The following is a 26164-nucleotide window of genomic DNA, read 5'->3' as shown; positions in this document are numbered from 1 at the left end:
TCTGAACTGAAGCTCTATAGTGGAGCTCTGCCAAACTCTCCTTTCACTCCTCTCCTCCTCCTCTTAATCTCTCCGTCCATTCTCCTCTACCCGCTACATTCTTCTCAGCCCCATTGTCTCCCTGTCAGACTTTCATTCAGGGGGCACAGCGGGTCACGCACGCACGGACCCATATACACATGCACGCTCACACACACAACCATTTATATGTACACACAATCACATGACATCTACACAAATGCACACAAAAATGCACAGGCACACACACACATTCACACACACCACTGTCACCAGAGTATCTTTCAGGTGACGTGTGAATTAGCGTCACATTCCGTTGGTAGTCACCGTGACAACCAAGCCCCCAACCCAAATGTTTGTGCCCTGTGCATTAGAAGCAGGCTTCAGTCCAGGAGAACCATTTTGTCAGGGCTTGTTTTTCTTCTTCATTGCCGTTTTGTACTGTTTATTAATTTGAGTAAGAAAAGCTGATCCTCGCTCCTGCATTATGACTTGCTGCATTCATGGAAATGAAAAAGAGCCCCACGCTCTGGGAGCTCAGATGCAAAAATGTAATTACCAACGTTTCGACAGCCAAGCTGTCTTCATCAGGGTATAATCACAAACACTGCGGGATGACTCGTTTATATGGTGTCAAAAGACACAGGTGTCTGTAATCATGGCCAAGAGTGGCCTAATATCATTGGTTAATAATCAAATATTAAAATGTCATACAAAAAACAGCATACAAACAACAAATGGATAGCATACGATCATACATTAATTTGACTACACAAGTTTACAAACAATTACAATGGCAACGTCACAATAATCACAAGAATGGCTTCAGATCAAAGTCTACGTTGAGACCGAAGGGAGCAAGGGTCTGTAAGTTAAAGATCCAGGCAGCCTCTCGTTTTAACAATAAATTATCAAGGTCACCCCCTGTCCTGGGGAGGGTGACATGTTCGATGCCAATATAACGCAGAGACGAAATCGAGTGGCCTGCCTCCAAGATGTGGGCCGCAACTGGGTAAGTCAATTTCTTACACCTAATGGTGCTACGATGCTCTGAGATACGTACTTTTCATTTGCGCTTTGTTTTACCCACATCATTTTTACCACAAGGACAAGTTATAAGATAAATAACTGCCTTAGTGGAGCACGTAATAACACCTTTGATTGGGATCTGTTTCCCTGTTTGTGGGTGTTTGAAGGATCTACATGTATAAGTGCCATCGCATTGAGCACAGCCATTACATTTGTAGTTTCCATCCAGTAGGGGCGCAAATAGACGTTGTTCAGGAATATCGCGAGAATACGACCAAGGGAAGGTCCGAAAACACATTACCGAGACTATCATGGGATTTTAGAATGTGCCAACGTTTGTGAACAATTCCCTTAATTTGTTCAGAGCACTTTGAATAGCGGGTAGTTAGAACGCAAGAATGTGTCTTTTTGCCAGACTGACCTTGAAAAAGGTCATGTGTCGTTTTGTTTTGAATTATCTCAATGGCAATATTAATCTGATCATTCTTGTAGCCCCTCTCCTTGAACTTTCTTTGCGTCTCAGCCATATTTCTGTCGAAATCTGTTTTCGAAATTTTTGTTTTGCAAATTCTTTTGATTCGACAGAATTGGCTGTAGGGCAAACTATTTTTCAAGGGAAGTGGGTGACAACTATCAGCCCTCAACAAACTGTTACAATCAGTAGGCTTCCTGTAAAGATCAGTGTATAGAACATTATCTTCACACAAGATCAGAAGATCAAGAAAACGGATTTGACGTGTATCAGATTGCATAGTGTCACGGATCCCGCCGAAGATGGTTCCTCTTCCTGTTCGGGCGGCGCTCGGCGGTCGTCGTCGCCGGCCTACTAGCTGCCACCGATGCCCTTTTCTGTTTCAGTTAGTTGTGTCTGATTAGTTTCACCTGTTTCTTGTTTGGGTTTTGTTTTGGGCTATTTAAACCCGGTAGGCCCGCCTGCTTTTGTGCTCGTTTGTTTTTCTGTTCATGGTGTGATAGAGTTACATTTTTTCTGGACAGTTTCGTCCTGTTTGTTGGACTTGGTTATTTATGTACCCTTGTGTTTGGCGTGACCGTTACTCTGTTTCTGGAATAAAGACCCACGTTTGAACTAACACTGCTCTCTGCGCCTGACTCCTCCACCCCCTGGAATGGGCCAACGCAGTCTGGAACGGCCCAGACTCTGTTTCGGGACCACTACCCGGAGCTCACCCTCCGTTTTCTGGCCGTGTTCGGGTGAGCAACTGTTTCACCTCAGACAGGAGACGAGGAGCGCGCAAGACTTCGTTTTGGAGTTCCGGACCTTGGCCTCTGGTGCGGGGTGGAATGACCGGGCCCTGGTGGACCACTACCGGTGCAGCCTCCGGGAGGACGTCCGCAGGGAGCTAGCTTGTCAGGACACCACACTCTCCCTCGACGAGCTCATAGACTTGTCGATCCGGCAGGACAACCTACTAGCTGCCCGCGGGCGTTCAGAAAGGGTCCTGTCAGTTCCACCTCCCAGCCCTCCTGCTCCAACTCCGGTGGAGTTGGGAGGGGCTGCATCTTGGGGGACTGGAGGTGGAGGCTCCTCCTGCACCTACTGCGGTCGGAGAGGACACACTTCAGACCGGTGCTGGAGGAGTACATCTGGGAGTCGAGATGGCAGGCGGAGCACTTCTCGGCCACCCCAGGTGTGTCTATGACACTGAGGACCGGTCCATCGATCCTACTCCCATCCTTCCAGCTTGTAGGCTGGTGGCTCCGGTGGTATGGGAGGAGGACGCGGACATCGAGTGGGCGTTGCGGTTGGAACCTGCACCTTCATAGTGTCCTACCGGTCTCAGGTACGTGCCGCTTGGTCTCCGTGATCAATTGATTCGGTGGGCTCACACACTACTCTCTTCAGGCCATCCGGGGATTGCGAGGACAGTGCGGGGTCTTAGGGGGAAATAGTGGTGGCCCACCTTAGCCAAGGACGTGAGGCTCTATGTCTCCTCCTGTTCGGTGTGCGCCCAGAGTAAGGCTCCTAGGCACCTGCCTAGAGGGAAGCTACAGCCCCTCCCTGTTCCACAACGGCCCTGGTCTCATCTGTCGGTGGACTTCCTTACCGATCTTCCCCCGTCTCAGGGGAACGCTACCATTCTGGTCGTTGTGCTGCCGTCTCCTCCCATTGCCTGGTCTCCCTACGGCCCTACAGACTGCGGAGGCTCCATTTACCCACGTCTTCCGGCACACCGGGGTGCCGAAAGACATCGTATCTGATGGGGGTAACCCTTGTGTTTGGCGTGACCATTACTCTGTTTCTGGAATAAAGACCGACGTTTGAACTAACCCTGCTCTCTGCGCCTGACTCCTCCACCCACTACTCCTAGAAGCCGTGACACATAGGAAATCTCAAATGATCAGAACAGGAGTTGAGAAAAGCATGGAACGCCTGGAGCTGTTTTGCATCACCCCTCCATAGAACACAAATATCATCAATATACCGTTTCCAAATAATGATGTCAGGCAAGAAAACATTTTTTTTAGAGGATTGAAAATAGACTGTTTCTCCATGGAGGTGTGCGTTTCTTTTTCTTCTAGATTGCTGCATTCATGAAACAGCACCTTAGGCCCACTGACTGTCTGAATACGTTTGAAGTCAGATAAGTGAGTAAATAAATGAAACAATATCATTTGTTATTGATCCTATCATGTCCTCCCCCTTCTTCTCCCTCTCCCCCAGACTGGTTCGGGGAAGACCTACACCATGGGCACAGGGTTTGACGTGAACATCTGTGAGGAGGAGCTGGGCATCATTCCCCGGGCAGTCGGGCACCTCTTCAGGGGCATTGAGGAACGACGGCAGGCCGCCACAGAGCAAGGCAAGCCTGTACCCGAGTTCAAGATCAACGCACAGTTCCTGGAGGTATGTGTGACGGAAAGCATGTGCTTTTGGAGCTGAGGTGATTTGGTTAAGACCGTTGGGGTTGGTGAGCGGGAGACCCGTATTCAATCCACACGGGTTACACTTTTGAACCAGAAACACAATCTCTCTCTGTAGTCTCACATTAGCTCTGCAACATGAGGAAGCTAGGAGAGGCAGGTTTCATTGGCCCTGGAAGGCATTATTCCTTACTTCAATATATCCTGTTTCCTTCCCTCAGAGCTGCTAACACAAGAGAGGTATTAGGGGGAAGGGTTCTGGCTAGGGGTCGCAGCATCTGTGTGTAGCAGCCTGGAGCAGAGGGAAGCTCATGGGATGTGTTCAGCTAACTTAACTCTACAGGCAGATGTCTTGACTTGTCTCACTCAACTCTGATATCGCTTGCTAATGCATGTCTCTAACAACTAATAAAGCAGTGGCCTCCCGAGTTAGATACCGGGCCGCGTCGCAGCCGGCCGCGACCGCGAGACCCATGATGCGACGCACAATTGGCCCAGCGTTGTCCGGCTTAGGGGAGGGTTTGTCCGGCCGGGATGTCCTTGTCCCATCACGCTCTAGCGACACCTGTCGCGGGCCCGGGCGCATGCACGCTGACTTCAGTCGCCAGTTGTACGGTGTTTCCTCGAACACATTGGTGTGGCTGGCTTTCGTGTTAAGCGTTGCATTGTGTGCATTGTGCCCTTTTGGCGGGTTGTGTTTCGGAGGACGCATGGCTCTCGACCTTCGACTCTCCCGAGTCCGTATGGGAGTTGCCGCAATGGGACAATATAATAATAATAATAATATATGCCATTTATCAGACGCTTTTATCCAAAGCGACTTACAGTCATGTGTGCATACATTCTACGTATGGGTGGTCCCGGGGATCGAACCCACTACCCTGGCGTTACAAGCGCCATGCTCTACCAACTGAGCTACAGAAGGACAAGACTGTAACTACCAATTGGATATGACAAAAAAGTTTTAAAAAATGTCATATATATACAAATTAAAACATAGACTAAAAAAGTAGTATGCCTGCCATATCCAAAATGACTTAGCTCCTGATGCTTTCCATGCACAGTTATTTGGCTTTGGGGTACTGGCTCATCGGATAGTTTTTTTTACTTGAAAAACTATCCCCTATCCCAGCTGTACAATGAGGAGGTGTTGGATCTGTTTGAATCAACGCGGGACATGGATGGGAAGAGACAGAAGTCCACCATCAAGATTCACGAGGACGCTAACGGAGGCATCTACACTGTGGGAGTCACCACACGCACGGTCGCCTCCGAGGCAGAGGTTAGTCTCAATCGTAGCCTAAAGCAGAATAACACCAATCTGTACCTAAGGTCATTGGTTAAATATATGTTGATTGATGTGAGCCTAAACCTGTTTGTGTATGTGAATTGTCAAACAGAATTTCTCTCTTGAATACAGTGTACTCTAAACTCTCCCTCCCTCCCTCCCTCCCTCCCTCCCTCCCTCCCTCCCTCCCTCCCTCCCTCCCTCCCTCCCTCCCTCCCTCCCTGTACAGATGATGCAGTGTCTGAAGCTGGGTGCTCTGTCCCGTACCACGGCCAGCACCCAGATGAATGTCCAGAGCTCGCGCTCCCATGCCATCTTCACCATCCACCTGTGCCAAGTCAGAGTCTGCGCTCCGGATGACAGTGTATGTGGCATCGCACCAGTGGGCTGGAGCTCTCTAGAGCCAAGCCTAGGATAGGATACCCTTTTGACAGTCTATTTCACTGGCTGTACTATATTCAGTTAGCTGTTTTCCCTGTCATTCTTTGTGATTATAAAGATTATAAGGCTATTAGGCTGCATAATCATTACCATTTAATTTGGGGGCTGTAACAAACAACCACTCGTTCGTTGCCAATTGTGAAAATACACGTTAATAGCATGTAATTTCCTAGTGTTTATGAGATAATCAATAAACACCCCAGCTGATAAACAAGAGGACTGTGAAATGCAGAGTTGCCCAAGCCTCCCACACAGCTCCCCAGCCAGCGACACAGCTCCCCACACAGCACATCTCCCCACATAGCTCCCAATTCACACACACACACACCAGCTGGGCGTGATGTCACCCTCCTCTCCCTGCCCACTGATTACATGAACAATATACAGGCTGTTACAGATACAGACAGGCCTATCCACTGGTGTTGTCATTGAGAGCTATAATGAAAGACGAAAACCACCAGTTGTGTTTCTCCCGTAGGCCTAAATCAATGCTACAGCCGAAATGTCGATACACATGTCCAGGACATGGAATTACAAACACGATCACCAGGCGTATTTCCCCCCACAGTTTCTAATTTGTTTTATACACCATACCCATCTCCTCCTAAGGAGTCCAGTGAGACAGACAACCGTCTGGCCAACGGTTCCTCTGAGATCAACTCTGAGTTTGAGACGCTGACGGCTAAGTTTCACTTTGTGGACCTGGCCGGGTCCGAGAGACTAAAGAGGACAGGAGCTACCGGGGATAGAGCCAAGGAAGGCATCTCCATCAACTGTGGACTGGTGAGACTCTCACTGTGGAAATAACGCATGCTGTAGTTAGTAAGATGTTGTACACACAGTGCCTGGTTTGGGTCAATTTATTACATGTTGACTGGCTTGAAATGGAATTGACCCTAAACATTCCCGATGATATAACAGTGCCTGTAAAGGTCATAGATTGCTCAGCACTAGGAGGTTTTAGAGAGTCAGGACAGTGATGATGCCGTGTCCTCTTCTAGGAGGACTGACATGAGCTGTGTTAATGATACACCTGTTGTCTAGAGCTCTGAAACTATGGGAAAAGGAGCCACCTGGTGGTTGAGAACGATATTGCAGACGTTCTACCAACACTGTCTGCCGCCATCTCTTTGATCGACAACTGAATTTCAACATCACATTAAAGGAAGGAGTTGATGCTTTATTTTTGATGGAATGCAGATGTTTAAGCCTCATTTTTAAGGGCCTCGTCTCATCTTCATGTCTCCTTGGTCTGTTTTTTTCCCTCTCTCGCTGCAGCTTGCCCTGGGTAACGTGATCAGTGCTCTGGGGGACAGGAGTAAGAGGTCCACCCACGTGCCTTACAGGGACTCGAAACTCACCCGGCTTCTGCAGGACTCTCTGGGAGGAAACAGGTCTGTACGTCCTCATGAACCACACAGAGACACTGTATGTAACAGTGTTGGAAGATGTAGATACAATAGAGGTTTAACACTAGAACCTCTCCCTGAAGCTTCAATCTGTGGATGAATGAATTATCTGTCTAACGAAGGTCTGCTGACTGGAATATCAATGTTTTAAAAAACTGAATTTCTTTATGCTAGTGAGTGAATTAATTACCATCTATATGAAAAATTCTATATTTTTGACTAAATTAGAATCATTCATTCTGTACGGCTTTTCCAAGCAGTTTACGAAGTGATTTACATTGATATCAAAACACTGCCTGTGTAGTTATTCAGTTCCTAATGCAGTCTCGTTTTTCCCCGTGTGTCTGCCTACGGTCTGTGTCGGTATTCCGTCCATCTTCTATCTCTCCCCCCAGTCAAACGGTGATGATAGCGTGTATCAGCCCATCTGACCGGGACTTCATGGAGACACTGAGCTGCCTGAACTACGCTAACCGAGCCAGGAACATTAAGAACAAGGTGATGGTGAACCAGGACAAGGCCTCCCAGCAGATATCAGCTCTCAGGACTGACATTGCCAGGCTACAGATGGAACTGATGGAGTACAAGACGGTAAGAGAAGGAAAGAGAGGATGGAGAGAGAGAGAGAGAGAGAGAGAGAGAGAGAGAGAGAGAGAGAGAGAGAGAGAGAGAGAGAGAGAGAGAGAGAGAGAGAGAGAGAGAGAGAGAGAGAGAGAGAGAGAGAGAGAGAGAGAGAGAGAGAGAGAGAGAGAGAGAGAGAGAGAGAGAGAGAGAGAGAGAGAGAGAGAGAGAGAGAGAGAGAGAGAGAGAGAGAGAGAGAGAGAGAGAGAGAGAGAGAGATTTTTTTTTTGTTTGTTGCTATTTTAGATATCATTACAAAGGCCCTGTTTTCCAAGTCATATAGTAAATTGAACCATTATACGGATCCATAGAACTTCAAACGTACTAGCGGCTGCACATGTCCATTGAGGCTGTATTTCTGGTAGCCTGGAATCCAACTAAACAATCGTGAAACAGAGGGATATTCCGTGTGGATTTCAGTCTATATTTCTCTATGATCTACACTCATCTCTCTGGTCACTCTGGTCTGAGCAGGGCAAGCATCTGGTAGGGGAGGTATACCAATGTGTATTTGCCTAACTGATCTACCATAGTGATCTGCTATAATAACCATAGTCCTCTGGTCTGTGTCTGGTCTCAGGGCAAGCGTATGGTGGGGGAAGACGGCATGGAGAGCATCAACGACATGGTCCATGAGAACAGCATGCTGCAGACAGAGAACAGCAACCTGAGGATCAGGGTCAAGGCCATGCAGGAGACCATTGACGCCCAGAGGGCCAGACTCACACAGTACCTCAGTGACCAGGCCAACCAGGCTCTGGCCAAAGTGGGTACGTACTGGGACAGGAATAATGGGCCTCATTCACACTGCGCCAACATGATTCAAAATCCAGGCTAGTGGGAGAAGAAGTGATCCATTAAAGTCTATGGAAAAAGTGCTGAAAATGCGCTCATGTTCGATTATCTTCCAGGTGAGGGGAATGAGGAAATTGGAAATATGATCCAGAACTACATCAAAGAAATCGAGGAGCTCAGGTATGATGCATGACGTGTCTCTTACATGCACAGTATGATGTGTCTGTAGAAAGGCTGGCATTGAGTATTGTGACGTTTGGTTTTGGTGTTTGGAGACCCACAACTGTATTCTGACCGTTGGTTTTGTGTCTGCAGAGCCAAGCTTCTGGAGAGTGAGGCAGTGAATGAGAACCTCCGGAAAACCCTGTCCCGTGCCAAGACACGTTCATCCCTGTACGGGGTTGGGGGCTCCTTCTCCCCAGGCCAACTCGCCCCGGAGAGAGAGGCCTCTGACATCATCGAAATGGCCAAGAAAGATCTGGAGAAACTCAAGAAGAAAGAGAGGAAGAAAAAGAAGAGGTAGGAGTTGTTCTTTTCCCTTCATACCTTTTGATATTTGCTCTCATTCCACGTTGCTGTTTTGATGTACATTTCACATACATGCCACGAAACCGATTGCGTTTATGTTTGTTACAATTTGTAACTCTCTATGTCCAAACGTGTGGATGAAACAACGGGGAACAATTGGGTAGACTTTGATGGTAGACCTTGAGTCTGACAGTGATATTTTTATTGTTTATTTCACTTTATATATTCACTTTATATATTATCTACCTCACTTGCTTTGGCAATGTTAACACATGTTTCCCATGCCAATAAAGCCCTTGAATCGAATTGAATTGAATTGAATTGATATGCTCGGAGGCGGTTAGAGATGGGGTGGGCATGGTGGGGTGAGGGGGAGAGGTGGTACTAGGGAGGGAATTGGTTTCCGTTGTTGTCCCAGGGTGTTTTGGGTAATTAGTTCTGGCACCCAGCCTTTCCCCTTCAGCAGGTACGTGTTCCCTCTCTAATGTCTATCTAGTACCCCATACACGAGGATGGGTTTATATCACAGGCCCAGTCATGTTCAGATGTACCTGTACTGTGCAACTAGTCTCTCTCTCTGTGGTTTAATACACATTTGATAAGCAACATAGCACATACATGGCTTGGTTACACATCAACAAGCCAATAGAAGACTACCAGCGCCAAATCCTCGAAGGTTAACCTGTTCTTCTTTGCTACACTCTTTTCTGCTCTCTGGTTCACTCCCTTCCCCCGCCAACCTCACTCTCTCCAACTGTCTCCCCCATTCTCCTCCCCTACTCTGAAGACTGCAGCGGCTCGAGGAGAGTCACCATGAGGTTGGGCTTGCCAGGTTTGCTATGCCCCTCTCTCCCCCATCTCTCTAACCCCTGTCTTCCCTCTCTCCCCCATCTCTCTAACCCCCTGTCTTCCCTCTCTCCCCCATCTCTCTAACCCCCTGTCTTCCCTCTCTCCCCCATCTCTCTACCCCCCTGTCCTCCCTCTCTCCCCCATCTCTCTAACCCCCTGTCCTCCCTCTCTTCCCCATCTCCCTAACCCCCTGTCCTCCCTCTCCCCCCATCTCCCTAACCCCCTTTCCTCCCTCTCCCCCTATCTCCCTAACCCCCTTTCCACCATCTCCCTAACCCCCTTTCCTCCCTCTCTTCCCCATCTCCCTAACCCCCTTTCCTCCCTCTCTCCCCCATCTCTCTAACCCCCTTTCCTCCCTCTCTTCCCCATCTCCCTAACCCCCATTCCTCCCTCTCTTCCCCATCTCCCTAACCCCCTTTCCTCCCTCTCTTCCCCATCTCCCTAACCCCCTTTCCTCCCTCTCTTCCCCATCTCTCTAACCCCCTTTCCTCCCTCTCTTCCCCATCTCCCTAACCCCCCCATCTCCCTAACCCCTTTCCTCCCTCTCTCCCCCATCTCTCTAACCCCCTTTCCTCCCTCTCTTCCCCATCTCTCTAACCCCCTTTCCTCCCTCTCTTCCCCATCTCCCTAACCCCCATTCCTCCCTCTCTCCTCCATCTCTCTAACTCCCTACTTCCCGCCTCTCTAACACAGCTTTTACACCTGCAGGTAGTTTCCACACCTGGAGGAGAACCCACTTGTAATCTCTCCCCCTTCTTCTTACCCCTTCTCCCCCTTTCTGCATTGTTGAGACCCTTAAACTAAAGAAATGAACTAAAAGATGCAGCACTTTTTGCCATGATGCAACCACAGTGTCAATCAATCATTCACTAACGTCTACTTCAAGGATGATTCTAACAACCAAATGATTTGGGTTCTGTTTGAATTGTGATTCTAACCTTAAATGCATTTTTACAGTATGCAGAAAAATCAAGGTAGCGTGTTCATGTGCTGTGTGCTAGTGCTGTATGGTGGTGCTGTATGGTATGGTAGTACTCCCTGATAGTCTAGTGACCTGATGTCTTGCGATTGCGGTCAATGGGTCCCTGAACCTCTGGTTCTGTCCTCACAGTGTGGTCAAGGAGGAGGTACCTGACAACGAACAGGAACGAGGCAACGACGAGGCTGAGGGGGTACGTCTAAGAATGTCCTTAATTGCCATATTTAAGTCCGTGTGTGTGTGTGTGTGTGTGTGTGTGTGTGTGTGTGTGTGCCGTGTGTGTGTTCTTTGTACTCACATCGCGTAAATGTGTGTGAACAGGATGACCACGTTAGTGACCATGAGGAAGGAGAGGAGCTGGAGGGAGAAGACGAGGAGTACGAGATGGAGGGAGAGGAGAGCTCGGACGAGTCAGACTCTGAAGAACTGGATGAGAAAGGTAAAACTCTCTCACACACACATCTACACACACACACACACACACACACATCTACACACACACACACATCCAAAGGTGCTTTTACACTGTCATAAAGAATGCCTTGCTTCTTTGGTCCTGGAGGGCCGCGTGGAGTGTGTGCAGGGTTTTTTTCAAACCCAGCTCTATCACCCCTTATTCATTCACCGTGATGAGATGATTCTGCTGTTTTAATAAAAGAAGAGTGAATATGTCATTGAAGCGTGTCTCATGTAGCTCGTTCTGCGTGTGTTCTCTGGAAAAAGAGAACTTCCAGGCGGACCTGGCCAACATCACGTGTGAGATCGCCATCAAGCAGAAGCTGATCGACGAGCTGGAGAACAGCCAGCGCCGTCTGCACACGCTCAAGCAGCAGTACGAACAGAAGCTGATGATGCTGCAGAGCAAGATCAGAGACACACAGCTGGAGAGGGACAAGGTGCTGCACAACATGGGTACGTATACGAGAGAGAGAGAGAGAGAGAGAGAGAGAGAGAGAGAGAGAGAGAGAGAGAGAGAGAGAGAGAGAGAGAGAGAGAGAGAGAGAGAGAGAGAGAGAGAGAGAGAGAGAGAGAGAGAGAGAGAGAGAGAGAGAGAGAGAGAGAGAGAGAGAGAGAGAGAGAGAGAGAGAGAGAGAGAGAGAGAGAGAGAGAGAGAGAGAGAGAGAGAGAGAGAGAGAGAGAGAGAGAGAGAGAGAGAGAGAGAGAGAGAGAGAGAGAGAGAGAGAGAGAGAGAGAGAGAGAGAGAGAGAGAGAGAGAGAGAGAGAGAGAGAGAGAGAGAGAGAGAGAGAGAGAGAGAGAGAGATGCACAGGAGACGATGCCGTGCATCACGGTCACAACCTCGGTAGAGCAGAGGCACACAGGAATGTGGTGGCAGATTAATGAAGGGTTGCGTTTCATTTGTTTAGGTGCTCTGTGCCACGTCGCTACATCTCAGAGTGAGTGTATTGTGGAGTTACATAACTGACATATAACTAACTATCTAACTCATCCGGTCCACCACCAATGACATCATACCTGTACATAGCATTTGAATGTATTTTGTCAGAGTCCCTCTGTCATGATTTGTTATTTTACACACCATAACGTGTGTGTTTAAACCCCTTATTTCTAGAGGGCCGTCGTATTCCGTAAAATGACTTTGTGACTGTAAAAAGGCTAACATTTGAACGACTGATTTGATTGATATTCCACTGTGGCTGTGCTGAGCTGTGTCGGCTGAACCGAACTTGTGTGGTGTTGTTTCCACCGTGCCCGTGCTTAGCTGAGTTAGTTGTGTCTGCAGGCTCGGTGGAGACGTGCACGGAGGGGAAAGCTAAGAAGATCAAGTTAGAATATGAGAAGAAGCTGAGCTCTATGAACAAGGAGATGCAGAAGCTGCAGTCGGCCCAGAAGGAACACGCACGCCTCCTCAAGAACCAATCGCAGTACGAGAAGCAGCTCAAGAAACTCAACCAGGATGTGGCTGAGATGAAGAAAACAAAGGTCAAGAGAAACTTGTGGATGGAAGGATGGATGGGTGGTAGGGTGGGTGGGCGGGTGGTTAGTTGGAGGGTGGATGGATGGATATGTGGACTGATTGATTGACATGTAAGTGGTGGGTGTTGTGCTAGGTGGGTCTGATGCGTCAGATGAAGGAGGTGCAGGAGAAAAACAGAGCGTCAGAGTGCCGACGCAACCGAGAGATCGCGACTCTGAAGAAGGACCAGCGCAAACATGAGGTAACGTTACAGACAGGAAATAATGTGTGTTGTGAAGTTGTGTGTCAGCCTGTGACCAAGTTCAATTCAATTGAATTCTATTGCTATGATGTGCCTGTCACTTACAGCACCAACTGAGACAGCTGGAGGCTCAGAAGAGGCAGCAGGACCTGATACTGCGCAGGAAGAACGAGGAGGTAAGATACACTGGGTCATGTTCAGTGTGGCAAACTGTAGCAAAACGTTTTGCAATGGAAAACAAAACATCTTTGTACTTTTTGAACACGTTCAGGTAGTATCTCGGGTTCCAAAACATTTTCTCCCTACTGAACATGGCCCTGCTCTCGTCTTGTGCTAGGTGACAGCTCTGAGGAAGCAGGTGAGGCCAACTTCAGGGAAGGTAAACAGAAAGGTGAGCCTACCGGAGCCCCTCCAGGACCCTTCTCACCGCAGCATCCTAGGGAGACCTCACTCTGCTGGGGCAGCAGGCCCCAATGGCACCCCAAGGTACTACCAGCAGGACTGATGGTGTGAGTGTGTGTGTGCTTGTGCGTGTGTGCGTTTGCTCGTGTGCATAGCATGATGTGTTTGTTAACCAAATAGCTACAGTTACAAAATACATAAAAATTAAATAAAGAACAATGTATCAAAATAAACTAGCATTGCCTAGCCGGCACCCCTGATCTCCCTCTCAGGACTGGCAAGTCATGACAATACCAATAGAGGGTGAAAAGGGACACACATAATGTGTACCACTACAACATTGTTATTTTTTATGTTTTTATTGTATTTTGAAAAGACAAATTACAGTAATTAGAAAATACAAAAAAAACATTGGAGTGTAGTTCAACCCAGTGTAATTAAAATGTCAAAATACTCAGAGGAAATTAAAACATGTATTTGAAATATATGTAACAGAAATACTGCCCATCTCTGCCTGTGTATATGGCCAAGTTATCGTTACTCACTGTGTATTTATTCCTTGTGTTATTGTCTTTCTCTCTGCATTGTTGGGAAGGGCCCATAAGTAGGCATTTCACTGTTAGTTTACGAAGCGTGTGACAAATGTATGTAGTATATATATATATATATATATTATATATATATATTATATATATATATATATATGTTTTGTGTGCATGAAAGGACTCCTACAACAATAATTTCCTCACCTAGTCTTTGTTTTTCAGTAATATATTGGCCCGTACTGTACAATGACCTCTGTTGAATTCCATTTATTAGGACGTACCCAGTGAGGATGAGCGTCTCCACCACCAGGACAGCCCGGGCTAAATGGCAGTCTCTAGAGAGACGCATCACTGACATCATCATGCAGAGGCTGACCATCTCCAACATGGAGGCTGATATGAACCGCCTCCTCAAGGTAAAATAAACCCACTGTAGTTTTACTGTATTACTACTACCAGTTCTACTGTATTCCTATCAGACTGATGCCAACATGGTTCTCTGTCAGTGGAAAAAGGCAAAAACCGACAGGGGAGTATATGCAGACTTATCATTGTTGCCGTTTTGGCTACCCTCTTAGAATTAAGGGTGACTCAAGGAACCCTGGAGATTCTCAAGGAACCCTGGAGATTCTCAAGGAACTCTGGAGTTCCTCAGTGAACCATTGCAGTCAATGGGTTCATATTTGCACCATTGGTTAGTTGAGTAGTTCTTGAATGATTCAATTTAGCTGGGGAACCTGGGGAACCTTTTTTGTCGGCATGTGTAGGGCACTTAGAATTTATTTTGCCGAATTGTGTTTTCAGAAATACTTAGAAATTAATTTTTTTTAAATCTAAGCTGAGGCCTCCTGAGTGGCGCAACGGTCTAAGGCACTGCATCGCTAGAGGCGTTACTACATATCCAGGCTCAATCCCGGGCTGTGTCACAACTGGCCGAGATTGGGACTCCCATAGGGCGGTCCGGGTTAGGGGAGGGTTTGGCCAGGGGGGCTTTACTTGGCTCATCGTGCTCTAGCGACTCCTTGTGGTGGGCCCGGGCACTTGTAGGCTGACCAGGTGAACAGTGTTTTCGCCGATACATTGGTGTGGTTGGCTTCTGGGTTAAGCAGGCAAGTGTTTGGCGGGTCATGTTTCGGGGGACGCATGACTTGACCTTCACCTCCCGAGCCTGTTGGGGAGTTGCAGTGATGAGACAAGATTGAAAAGGGAGACAAAAATGAAAAGCTAAAATGTCTTGAGTCAATAAGTATTCAACCCTTTTGTTATGGTCTACAGTTCAGGAGTAAACATTTGCTTAACAAGTCACTTAATAAGTTGCATGGACACACTCTATGGGCAATAACAGTTTTTGACATCATTTTTAAATGACTTCCCCATCTCTGTACTCCACAATTATTTGTACGGTCCCTCAGTCTAGCAGTGAATTTCAAGCAAAGATCCAACCACAAAGACCAGGGAAGTTTTTCCAATGGTTCGCAAAGAATGGCACCTATTGGTAGATGGGTAAAGAAAAAACACCTCAGGAGGCCAATAGTGATTTTAAAATAGTTACAGAGTTTAATGGCTGTGAGAGAAGATAACTGAGGATGGATCAACAACATTGTAGTTACTCCACAAAACTAAAATATATGACAGAGTGAAAATAAGGAAGCTTGTACAGAATAAAAGTATTCCAAAACATGCATCCTGTTTGCAATAAGGCACTAAAGTAACACTGCAAAAAATGTGGCTGCAATAATGGAGCTGTGAGTCGGGAAGCAGGTGCAGGTGAAACGTTTAATAAAACAACAAAACCAGTAACGACACATTTACATAAGGCTACACGCCGGTACAAAAATAACAATGCCAACTGGTGAGAAAACATAAGGGGGAGACATATAAAGGGGAGGAAATGATGAAGATAATGAAGTCCAGGTGTGAATCATAATGATTAACAGGTGTGCATAATGATGAGTCCCGGGACCGGTGGTTAGTACTCTGGCGACGTCGTACGCAGGAGGGGAAGACCAGGAGAAGATGTAACAGTGGCAAAGAAATTAACTTTTTGTCCTAAATACAAAGCGTTATGTTTGGGGCAATTCCAACAATGCACATTACTGTGTACTACTTTTCATATTGTCAAGCATGGTGGTGGCTGCGTCATGTTATGGGTATGCTTGTCATTGGCAGAGACTATGGAGTTTTTTGGGGATAAAATAAATGGAATAGAGCTTAAGCACAGGCAAAATCCTAAAGGAAATATTGGTTCAGTCTGCTCTCCTACAGACACTGGGAGACAAATTCACCTTTCAGCAGGACAACTACCTATAACACAAAGCCAAATATGCACCTGGAGTTGCTTATCAAGACAACATTGAATGTTGCTGAGTTGTCTAGTTACAATTTTGACTTAAATCCGCTTGAACATCTATGGCAAGACTTGAAAATGGCTGCCTAGCAATGATCAACAACCAAGTTGACAGAGCTTGAAGAATTCTTTCAATAACAATAAGCAAATATTGTCAAATCCAAGTGTGTAAAGCTCTTAGAGACTTCCCCAGAAAGACTGACAACTGTAATCACTGCCAAAATGTATTCTAACATGTATTGACTCAGGGGGTTGAATGCTTTTCTAGTCAAGATATATGTGTTTTATTTTCCACTAATTACATTTTTTAAAGATTTTGAGTATTTTGTCTAGACAAAAAAAATGACAATTAAATCAATTTCGATCCCACTTTGTAACACAACAGAATGCGAAAAAAAGTCAAGGCGTGTGAATACCTTCTGAAAGCAGCGTATGTAATCAGAAATGTTCATATTATATTCAGAGGGATCACTCCAGATCCAAGGCAAAATTCAACATTTGTGCAGGTCCCCAGGACATCAGGAGGTGGCATCAAAACCAACCGCTAGATAGAAGGGAAAAACACTGGGATTGAACACACTGTCTACAGAGCTGGAGGCTTAGACTCCTCCGCCGTCTGTCTACAACGGTTAAGCATTCGGGATGAATGCCTAAGATTTTAACCCTATCCCCAACCTTAATCCTTAACTTAACCAGTCAGAATGAATGCCTAAACTTATCCCTAGAGTTGTTTCTATGTGCCTTAATTTACCACGTTTGTCACAGATCACCAGGAGATGGAGTCAGTTTACTCATCAAAAATAGACGCTGACATAAAGTCAGGCTGTGATATCTTGTTGTTATTTTAGAATATGCATAAACATTTCAGGAACATTTCACTTTGTTGTGTACAAACTTTATATGATGAACAGGAATGACATTTACTCTTTCAGGTGGCCAAAAATAAATATCTGAAAGCCACTCCTCCAATAAGCCACGTCTCCAATCTTCTATATTATTAAAAAGGTAAAGAAATGTATCCGTCACAAAAACGTTCCTGTTTGAACCTTCACACAGGCAGCCCAGTATCAGTGTATAAGTGGCAATCTGTGACACTTAAGCGAAAAGATATGGCTCACGTCACAGGGGTTCCTCGAGGAACCTTTGTGACCTGGAAAGGTTCCCCCTGTGTGTCAATTTTTAGAACCCCAAAAGGTTCCTCCAAGCTCCGTTACTTCTAAGATTGTAGAGAAATAGGTAGAAAGGAATGCAATTTGGAGACCATTTTTATTTTATTTAACTCCATATCTCTCCCTGCCTCCCTGCCTCTTACAGCAACGTGAGGACCTGACCAAGCGAAGGGAGAAGGTGTCTCGTAAGAGGGAGAAGATCGCCACAGAGGGGACCGACACGGACCGAAGCATCCAGTCTTTGAACGAGGAGATAGACGCCCTGGCGGCCAACATCGACTACATCAACGACAGCATCGCTGACTGTCAGGCTAACATCATGCAGATGGAGGAAGCGAAGGTTCGCTGACGCAAACACGCACATTTTCTGCAGGAAACTGACGCCTTCTAGTTTCTTAGTACAGCTGACGCCAGCACACACATTTTCTTCATAACTGTTATTATGACCGACTGTGATGTTGTTGGGATGCAGGAGGAGGGAGACACGGTGGAGGTTACTGCGGTGATCAGCTCCTGTAACCTATCAGAAGCCCGCTTCCTGCTTGATCACTTCCTGCACATGGCCATCAACAAGGTAACTACAGTACACCTTCCCCTACTGAGTTCTCTCGACCTTTCGATTAAGCGGAATTCAGGGTATTGTATTGTATTGCCAACTTTATACCTTTTTTTAAAACACTATGTTTATTATAGAGTTAAACATACGTGTCTGCTGTTCTGTGGGCTAAATGTCACAACACTCTGTTGATGTCAGTATGGAATTGACGTGTGTTTGTCATGTATGATTTTACTGGTACGTGCATCTCCCAGGGTCTGCAGGCGGCCCAGAAGGATTCCCAGGTGAAGATGATGGAGGGCAGGCTGAAGCAGACAGAGATCAACAGCGCCACTCAGAACCAGCTGCTGTTCCACATGCTGAAGGAGAAAGCTGAACTCAATCCTGAGCTGGACGCTCTGCTGGGCAACGCACTGCAAGGTATAGATGGCTCAGTGGTATAAACACACTGCTTTTCAGTTCCTCATTTTTTGGCTACACTTCATTTTACAGTCCACTGTGTTATCGGACATTCACAACATATCTCCCATGTCGTTTTTCTTTCGGATTCAGTAAAACATGTACCATTACGTATTCTCTCAGTAAATAGCCTACAAGTAAAATACCCACTGAAACGGGACTGTAAAATAAAGTGTCTCCATTCTTTTAGCTTTTGTTTGACTTTGATTTCTTTGTTTTTTCCCCCTGTTTGTTCACCCTGAATTCAAACAGAGATAGGTTACCTAGTGGTGGGTAAGTAACAGACACCAGACTGACTGATCCCAGAGACCATGGGTCTCCCCTAAAGCCCCTCCTCCCTCTAAAATTCCCCTTTAAGACTAACCTGAGAACGTAACTTTGCCATGAGGTGCATGAGGTGGTATGTTGCCCCCTGTCTCCCACTTCCCTGTCTGACCCTCCCCATCCTCTGTGTGGATGTCTAGCTTTCTCCTGTTCAGCGGACTCATTCAGGAAGATCTGAAATGTAAGAATAGGCATTAGCTTAAACCCTGGCCCCCACGCAAACCTGAAGTTCAGGCCTTAACGAGAGTACTACTCCAACTACAACCTTTACTAAGTTACCCTCCATAAAATGAAAACGTCAGTATACTATACTATTGACCTCCTTCTGACCCCTGATGTATTTAACCTGACCTCTGATCTTTGAACCCTGTACCTTAGAGCTCTTTGGATTCAAACTATTGTTTTGCTGCTGCTGCCGCATTAGTTTGAAAACAACGTATGCATTTGTTTTCTTTGTGATATCCAGACTGTAGATGTGCTTTTGAAAGTGATCATCCTCTAACAGTTTAAATAGTAAAGTAACACAAGTTTAGTGCTTGTAATGGGATATTTGAAAACATGCTGTGAAGCCACAGCTACCCCATGTCCGACCATGCAGTAACTGAGGCATGTTGTGTGTCTGAGGGTCCAGCGTAACAAGGTGTGCTGTATGGTTCTGTCCTCAAGCAGAGAACGGAGATGACAGCAGTAGTGATGAGTCCTCTACCGCCAGCCCAGCCACCGAGGGAAGGTAAAAAAAAAAGAACAACATTTGACTCAGATAAGACCACGAGGATATTAAATATTGAATTTCATCACTTAAAGCTGGAATCCTTAATGGGGAAACTGCCACATCCGTTTGCAATATTACAAAAACTAAGAAGCTACTGCAAACAACGGACACAGTTTTTCCCCCCTCTGACATCATTGTACTTCGCGCAATAGAACAGCAGAATATGTACGGAGTTTTTTTTTCACCACGTTGGGCCGCGCTCCTCGCCTCCAGTTTGTCAAGTAAACAAAAACAATAACAGTGGCTGTGGGTTGGACAGTGGCGCTGGTTCTCCTCGTGCGGATTCCACCTTTAATGTATGATTGTGCTTTATTTGGGTCGTCCATCAACAAACTTATTAATAAGACTATGAGTAACATCATTGTAAATAGGAATTTGCTCTTAACTGACTTGCCTAGTTAAATAAAGGTTCAACAAAAGAAACGTCAATTGCCCCTCTGTCTTTGCTTCAGCTCATTGGCCTCTGACCTCCTGAAGCTGTGTGGAGAGGCCAAACCTAGGAAGGTACAGTCGTCTACCGTACTTTCACACGTAAAAGCATTTTTCTAAACGCCATTTTAATGACATGTTCATGAAGTCTAAAACAAAGGAGTTACTGATAAGCACTTTGAGACAAATGCTATTTGCAAACCACTCTTTATGAATGGTTGTGTTATTGATTGATTGATTGGATCGATCCCACGACCACAGGCACGCAGAAGGACAACCACGCAGATGGAGCTGCTGTATGCCGGGAGTGGTGAATTTGACTTCTCTGCACCCCTGCTACCCCCGACAGACGCCCAGGGAGGGACAGGGGACATGGGGACAGTAGCAGGACATCTCAGGGACAGGGAACTCACTGTGTCCCCCTCAGCACTGTCCTCCCGGATAGCTGGACTGTAAGTCCTTATGTTGGTCGAATGTCTTTGTGTTTTGTTTTTGAAAGCTATAGTACAGGAAATACAGTCAGATACTTGCGGAGTAAATCCTTACCTACTGAACGTGAATTTGACCGGTCAGGCTTCAACACCTTAACCATGTTGTTGTTGTTGAGAAAACAAGTGTGTCGGCACGAAAAGGATGGAATGCTTAACTTGACCCGGAATGAATTGTAACCTTCAGTGATGTGTGTGACTCCAGCTGATCATCCGGTGCACATCACTTCAACTGTTCATGTCGCGGGTCTGTCTGTCTCTGTGTTGTGTAGATCTGGAGCCTGGTCTTCGATGGGAGCAGAGAGGAGATCACTGGAGCGCTCGCCTCTAACACGCAGGAGGATGCTAGAGAAGGGAGGACATGCCCCTTTAGACGTCAAGGAACACACACCTACGGACCCCAAGGGTCACCCGGCGAGAGAGACAAAGTCGCACATACCCACGCCCACGGCCACAGAGAAGACCAAAATCACAGACACCAAACCAACGTAAGAGCCACACCACTTCACAATGTTTGCCACATGTGCCATGTTCGTATGACGTCACGATGGTCATAGTTGTACCTACTTCTTGTGTTTCACTCGGGGCTCCCCCCCTCCCCCCCACACACACACACACACATTTCGGGAACCACTGCCCTAACAGACTTGACACATTGTCTTTTGTCCCTGTTATCATGTTATAGAGGGGTGGTCAACCCTGTGTCATCCCCTAAGATCAGCCATGCTGCCAGGCTACAGTGTGTCCATGTGGCTGAGGGACACACCAAACCTGTCATGTGTGTCGACTGCACTGATGACCTGCTCTTCACTGGCTCTAAAGGTACAGCTCTCTAGTTCTATAATGTTCGGAAACAAAAAAAAACAACCCTTGACCTCTAAACCATGACCCCCTTAGAGACTTCTCACATCTGAAAGGCTCGGATGAGTGTAAGTCATATTATTTGGTATTAGCTTCGTCTAGCTCTCTGGTGTGGTCGATGGTGTTTCTGCCGTATTTAACACTCATCGTTGCCTAACTATAGACTTCTAACCCCTGTGTGTGTGTGTGTGTGTGTGTGTGTGTGTGTGTGTGTGTGTGTGTGTGTGTGTGTGTGTGTGTGTGTGTGTGTGTGTGTGTGTGTGTGTGTGTGTGTGTGTGTGTGTGTGTGTGTGTGTGTGTGTGTGTGTGTGTGTGTGTGTTGCCAGATCGTACGTGTAAGGTGTGGAACCTGGTGACTGGTCAAGAGATCATGTCTCTGGGAGATCATCCCAGCAGTGTGGTGTCTGTTAGATACTGTTCCAGCCTGGTCTTCACTGTCTCCACCGCTTACATCAAGGTCTGGGACATCCGAGACTCCGCCAAGTGCATACGCACACTCACGTGAGTAAATATAGATACAAACACCAAGAGTATATGTATACACCTCTAGTAAGAAAACGAAGACTTTCGTTGTGTCAAAAGTTGGAGTTGAGCTTGCCAGTTCCTTTTTCAACACATTCTAGGAGATTCTAGCACATTCCAACACAGCCCAGGGAACTTCAGATTCATAATTTGCTACTTGAAAAAAGTACTTTTACACAATGTCATTCCTATTGACATGTTATTGACAGCGCGTGTGTGTGTGTGTGTGTGCGTGCGTGTGTGTGTCGCAGGTCGTCGGGCCAGGTGAGTACAGGGGACAGCTGTGTGTCTCTCAGATCCCTGTCCATCCCTCCTGGAGAGAACCAGATCAACCAGATTTCTCTGAACCCCACGGGATCCTACCTCTACTCCGCCTCGGGCAACTCAGTCCGCATGTGGGACCTCAGGAAGTAAGAATGGAGAGAGTAGTTGAATATCGTGCTTAGTTTAAGTAAGGACTGGAGGTGGCACAAAATGAAGATGAAAGGAGAGGAATTGTGTACACTAAAACAGGCACAGGTTGCTAAATGTAGCGAAGAAAAGATAGATAGTGAACGCTGAATCATTTCTCCCAAGTATGATCTTTAGTTGTACCGAGGACTCCTAGATCTGAACTCTTCCTGACCCTTGAACCCTGACCTTGTGCTCTAGGTTTGTGTCTACTGGGAAGCTGACGGGTCACCTGGGCCCGGTCTTGTGTCTGACCGTCGACCAGTTGGGCAACGGTCAAGACATGGTCCTAACGGGGTCCAAGGACCACACCCTGAAGATGTTTGAGGTGACAGAGGGTGTCCAGGGCAGCGTTGTGTCCTGTCACAACTTTGAGCCGCCACACCAGGAGGGTATCGTCTCTCTGGCTGTTCAGGGGGACAGCCTCTACAGCAGCTCCAGAGACTACTGCATCAAGAAGTGGGATCTGTCCCGGAAACGACTAGTACAGGTGGGACCTATTGGACACTAGCTGTATATACTGTACTGCTAGTACCTGAAAGAAGGCAAGGCTCTCAGAAACATACAATCAGCTGATAGCTGAGAGTTTCACATTGCAATGTTGCTTTGTAAGCATCAAGTGTTGTTTTGTTGAATTGTTTTTGCTAGCTGCAACATTATCATCATTGTATGACCAGTGGTAGTAAACCATTTTTTATTTTTTTTCAACAGTTTGTAGCCCTGTTTTGACCTAGTGTGTACTTGCTTCCTCCACAGCAGGTGGCGAGTGCCCACTCTGACTGGGTAAGTGCGCTGGGTGTGGTGCCAGGGTGCCCGGTAGTGCTGAGTGCAGACAGGGGAGGTCTGCTGAAGCTGTGGCACGCTGATACCCTGGCACCGCTCGGAGACCTGAGGGGACACGACAGCCCTGTGAATGGACTGGCTACCAACAGCAGCCAGCTATTCACTGCCTCAGAGTGAGTTTAACACCTAACCCTAACATCACCCTTGAATGCCATAGGAGCCTGCAGCGAAATCTCACGGCAAACCTGAGCATAACCCCTACCTTCAGAGAATATATCTCCTAACTTTGACCATGATCCAGATCATACCCTGACCCTAACCCTCTGAGTAAATCAACCCACTGTTACTATAATAACAAAGTCATAGTTTAACCTAAGAGAGAGATAATCATACCTCTGATGCATATGTTGATCCAGTGATTTCATGTTCTTTCTTGTGTGACAGTGACCGGACGGTGAAGATTTGGCAAGCAAAGTGTTCTTTGGAGGAAGGCATCCATTGACACTGAGAAGGAGACCTCTGGACTGTGACTGGACACAGCGCTGTGGATCTACTAGATCACTCTGGATCTACTACAGCCCTAAGGATCTATTGCCGCCTGCTGGATCTACTACTCAATCTACTTACTGCTGCTCTGCACAATGATCCATGGATGGAGGACCTCCAAGCTGGCCACGGGGCAGAAGACCAGCCCAGACACACCGATGACCCATTGAGTTCCCCAACGTGAGACATTCCGTCAACAAGGCTGGAGGACAGTAGCACAACAGTCATGGAATTCACCTGAAGAATTGTGAAACTCCAGTGTAATGCCCATGTTTCTGTCTCAAGCTGTATCCTATCATATCGTAGAGGAATCTTCTGCTACAGAGCGTGTAATCATCTCTCTGTGTCAGGAGGGGAGGGGGGGGGGGGTGTCTTTTAATAAGGCCCTATGGAGGTTGGTCTTACTTCAGCTGTTACTGCCAAACCCTATGGGAGACTCATAGAGTCACAGTGGGGAATAGGGATGTCTCAGTGGGAATAGGGATGTCTCAGTGGGAATAGCACAGTGAACTAGTGGTGTGGGACGGTGTGGCTGATCTCTGCTACAGAAACAAAGTTCAATGAGGGTGTGTTGTCGTCATACTACAAATGCGATTGTGGAGGTTCAGCTCAACCCAATTCAAGTGTTGCTTTTAATGCAGATTGTGTGTGTGACCAAATTACAACACATTCTCTGTGATAGTGAACGGGCTGTGATGAGTATCTTTAGCCAATGCATTCCTTTTTACTTGCCTGTGCGCAGTACAGTACCTCTGCAGTGGTCTTACTCTCTTTGCATCATGCAAGTACATTCAAACCTCAAACTACGAAAATGGCCTGTCAAAATGTTTGCATTTATGTGTGTTTTCACGGCGACTTAACCTCCAAAGTTCTGATCTTCCATTTCATGTTGTATCCAATGGCCTTCTTCAATCGTTTCAGAGCCCATGTAAAGGGAGGTTACCTGTGCACAGGCGTATGCCCTATCTTAAATCAGCTCGGTTTATTGGTTGTATCCACGGATTTGCAGTGCATTAATACCTAGTAATAAAAAATATCTGCGTTAGTTTTCCTGTGCCCACGTACGCCCTTCCCCCAATTCAGGAACGGGCGGAACAGAATATAACAAAACTCTAGAGGTGTGTGTTATTATCAGTGCCTGTCAATCTTATGCTGTAGATAGTACAGTATCACAACCTAATCTGTGTGGACTAGCCCAGGATCCCGAGATTGGGATGACATAGGTTATATGACCCCATCTTTATGTAAATAAGAATCCGTTTTTCTTCCTCGTGGACATCTTGTGCACAAATTCCGACTTTCTAGTGATTCTAATGTCAGATGCGGTGTGGAAATAAATTGCGTCTGTCAAAAACAACATGAACTGTTATGTCTTTCAACGTGGAGATGTGTGTTGCCATGATGCCACCGATTGGTGTCAGTATAATACAGTAAGTATCACATTAGGAAACATGACACGGTTTCAAAACAGAGTTTCACTAACTTGGGTGCGGGAGATTTGTTTTCCCTTCCTCCTGTCCTTCGGTGGGTATTCAGTCTTTAGACGTTTTTCATGTGTTGCAGGACAACGATTCTATCCCATGTCCATGAACCAATCTCCTTGACAGGAGATAGCACAGGTGGGATTGCAAATGTTCATAAACGCATGCAAAGCAACCTGCTTTCTAAGCGTATGTATTTGATCGGGTCTTTTGCTCATTTGTTCGGCGCAAAGATAAAAAAAACATTGCAAGAATTCCATCGGCAAATATCCTAGTTCCGAGGTATAAGCGCTGAGCATTCTAAGAACCATACAATATGCTCTCCATACCTGTGAATTCACACTTCCTGCATGCCTACCTACAGTATGCATGTGACCAGCGACCCTTGACCCAACATATGTGGGCTCATCGTGGGTCGCTGGTCACGTCGGTACACAGGTGACCGACATTGTATACATTTATTGAGGGGGAACTACGATGACATCCTTATCTTTTCCCATTAGCTTCTTTCTCCTTTTGATAGCACTGCAGGTGGAATCATCATGCTCCTTTACGTAGTTCCGTACATCCCCTGAAGAAGAGAAGTGATGGGAATGAATCAGTATTTAACGTACAACAACTGGGTCATCAGAGTTTCACGTGTGCAATAAGAACAGAACAATCTCTTGCACCTTAGGCACTGCATTACTTCTGTACCACGGACTATGTCCATGTCTAAACACTGTTCCAGACACCACAAGCTACTGTATATTTAATACAATGTGGCCCAGCCATATAGAGTTAAGTCGGTGTTCCTAAAACAACCAGGATTCCTACTGCACTGTCAGCACAATCTGACATAGTGCATTGGTCTCGTCAACACATTATTTCTCTATCGATGATTATTTCCATTTTAAAAAGGCTGAACATCAGAGTTCTTAATTAAAACAACCATGGATTCTTACTGCACTGTCAAGCATATTCTGATAAGGTTTCTTGGTCTGTTCTCTGTTTCTCAGATATCTAACATTC

General features: G+C 46.5%; 1 protein-coding gene across 7 annotated transcripts in view; it reads left to right on the top strand.

Moving 5' to 3' along the window:
• The window catches only part of LOC118365924 (kinesin-like protein KIF21A), a 39845-nt gene extending 14686 nt beyond the window's left edge, over positions 1-25159 (top strand). Inside the window, exons 3-34 of one of the 7 annotated variants that reach the window (XM_052491752.1) lie at positions 3731-3913; positions 5063-5212; positions 5448-5582; positions 6269-6442; positions 6938-7053; positions 7464-7659; positions 8270-8459; positions 8601-8664; positions 8800-9003; positions 9800-9844; positions 10973-11033; positions 11162-11279; positions 11564-11752; positions 12584-12783; positions 12912-13019; positions 13127-13195; positions 13357-13505; positions 14241-14382; positions 17628-17822; positions 17955-18056; positions 18293-18458; positions 18750-18770; positions 19488-19551; positions 20046-20097; positions 20284-20474; positions 20783-20998; positions 21196-21332; positions 21698-21872; positions 22145-22303; positions 22545-22833; positions 23103-23299; positions 23571-25159. In XM_052491752.1, coding sequence (XP_052347712.1) covers positions 3731-3913; positions 5063-5212; positions 5448-5582; positions 6269-6442; positions 6938-7053; positions 7464-7659; positions 8270-8459; positions 8601-8664; positions 8800-9003; positions 9800-9844; positions 10973-11033; positions 11162-11279; positions 11564-11752; positions 12584-12783; positions 12912-13019; positions 13127-13195; positions 13357-13505; positions 14241-14382; positions 17628-17822; positions 17955-18056; positions 18293-18458; positions 18750-18770; positions 19488-19551; positions 20046-20097; positions 20284-20474; positions 20783-20998; positions 21196-21332; positions 21698-21872; positions 22145-22303; positions 22545-22833; positions 23103-23299; positions 23571-23628 — 4515 coding nt within the window. In that variant the 3' untranslated portion in view covers positions 23629-25159. Of the gene's footprint in view, positions 1-3730; positions 3914-5062; positions 5213-5447; positions 5583-6268; positions 6443-6937; positions 7054-7463; positions 7660-8269; positions 8460-8600; positions 8665-8799; positions 9004-9799; positions 9845-10972; positions 11034-11161; positions 11280-11563; positions 11753-12583; positions 12784-12911; positions 13020-13126; positions 13196-13356; positions 13506-14240; positions 14383-17627; positions 17823-17954; positions 18057-18292; positions 18459-18749; positions 18771-19487; positions 19552-20045; positions 20098-20283; positions 20475-20782; positions 20999-21195; positions 21333-21697; positions 21873-22144; positions 22304-22544; positions 22834-23099; positions 23300-23570 lie in introns of all 7 variants that reach the window. The other 6 variants (XM_052491750.1, XM_052491751.1, XM_052491753.1 and 3 more) reach the window with 6 other exon arrangements.
• Positions 25160-26164: the final 1005 nt, after the last annotated feature.

Source organism: Oncorhynchus keta, chromosome 33 (assembly GCF_023373465.1).
Source record: "Oncorhynchus keta strain PuntledgeMale-10-30-2019 chromosome 33, Oket_V2, whole genome shotgun sequence".
Taxonomy (NCBI): Eukaryota; Metazoa; Chordata; class Actinopteri; order Salmoniformes; family Salmonidae; genus Oncorhynchus; species Oncorhynchus keta.
The sequence above is the reverse complement of the archived record's forward strand: the minus strand, read 5'-3'. Positions and strand labels throughout refer to the sequence as shown.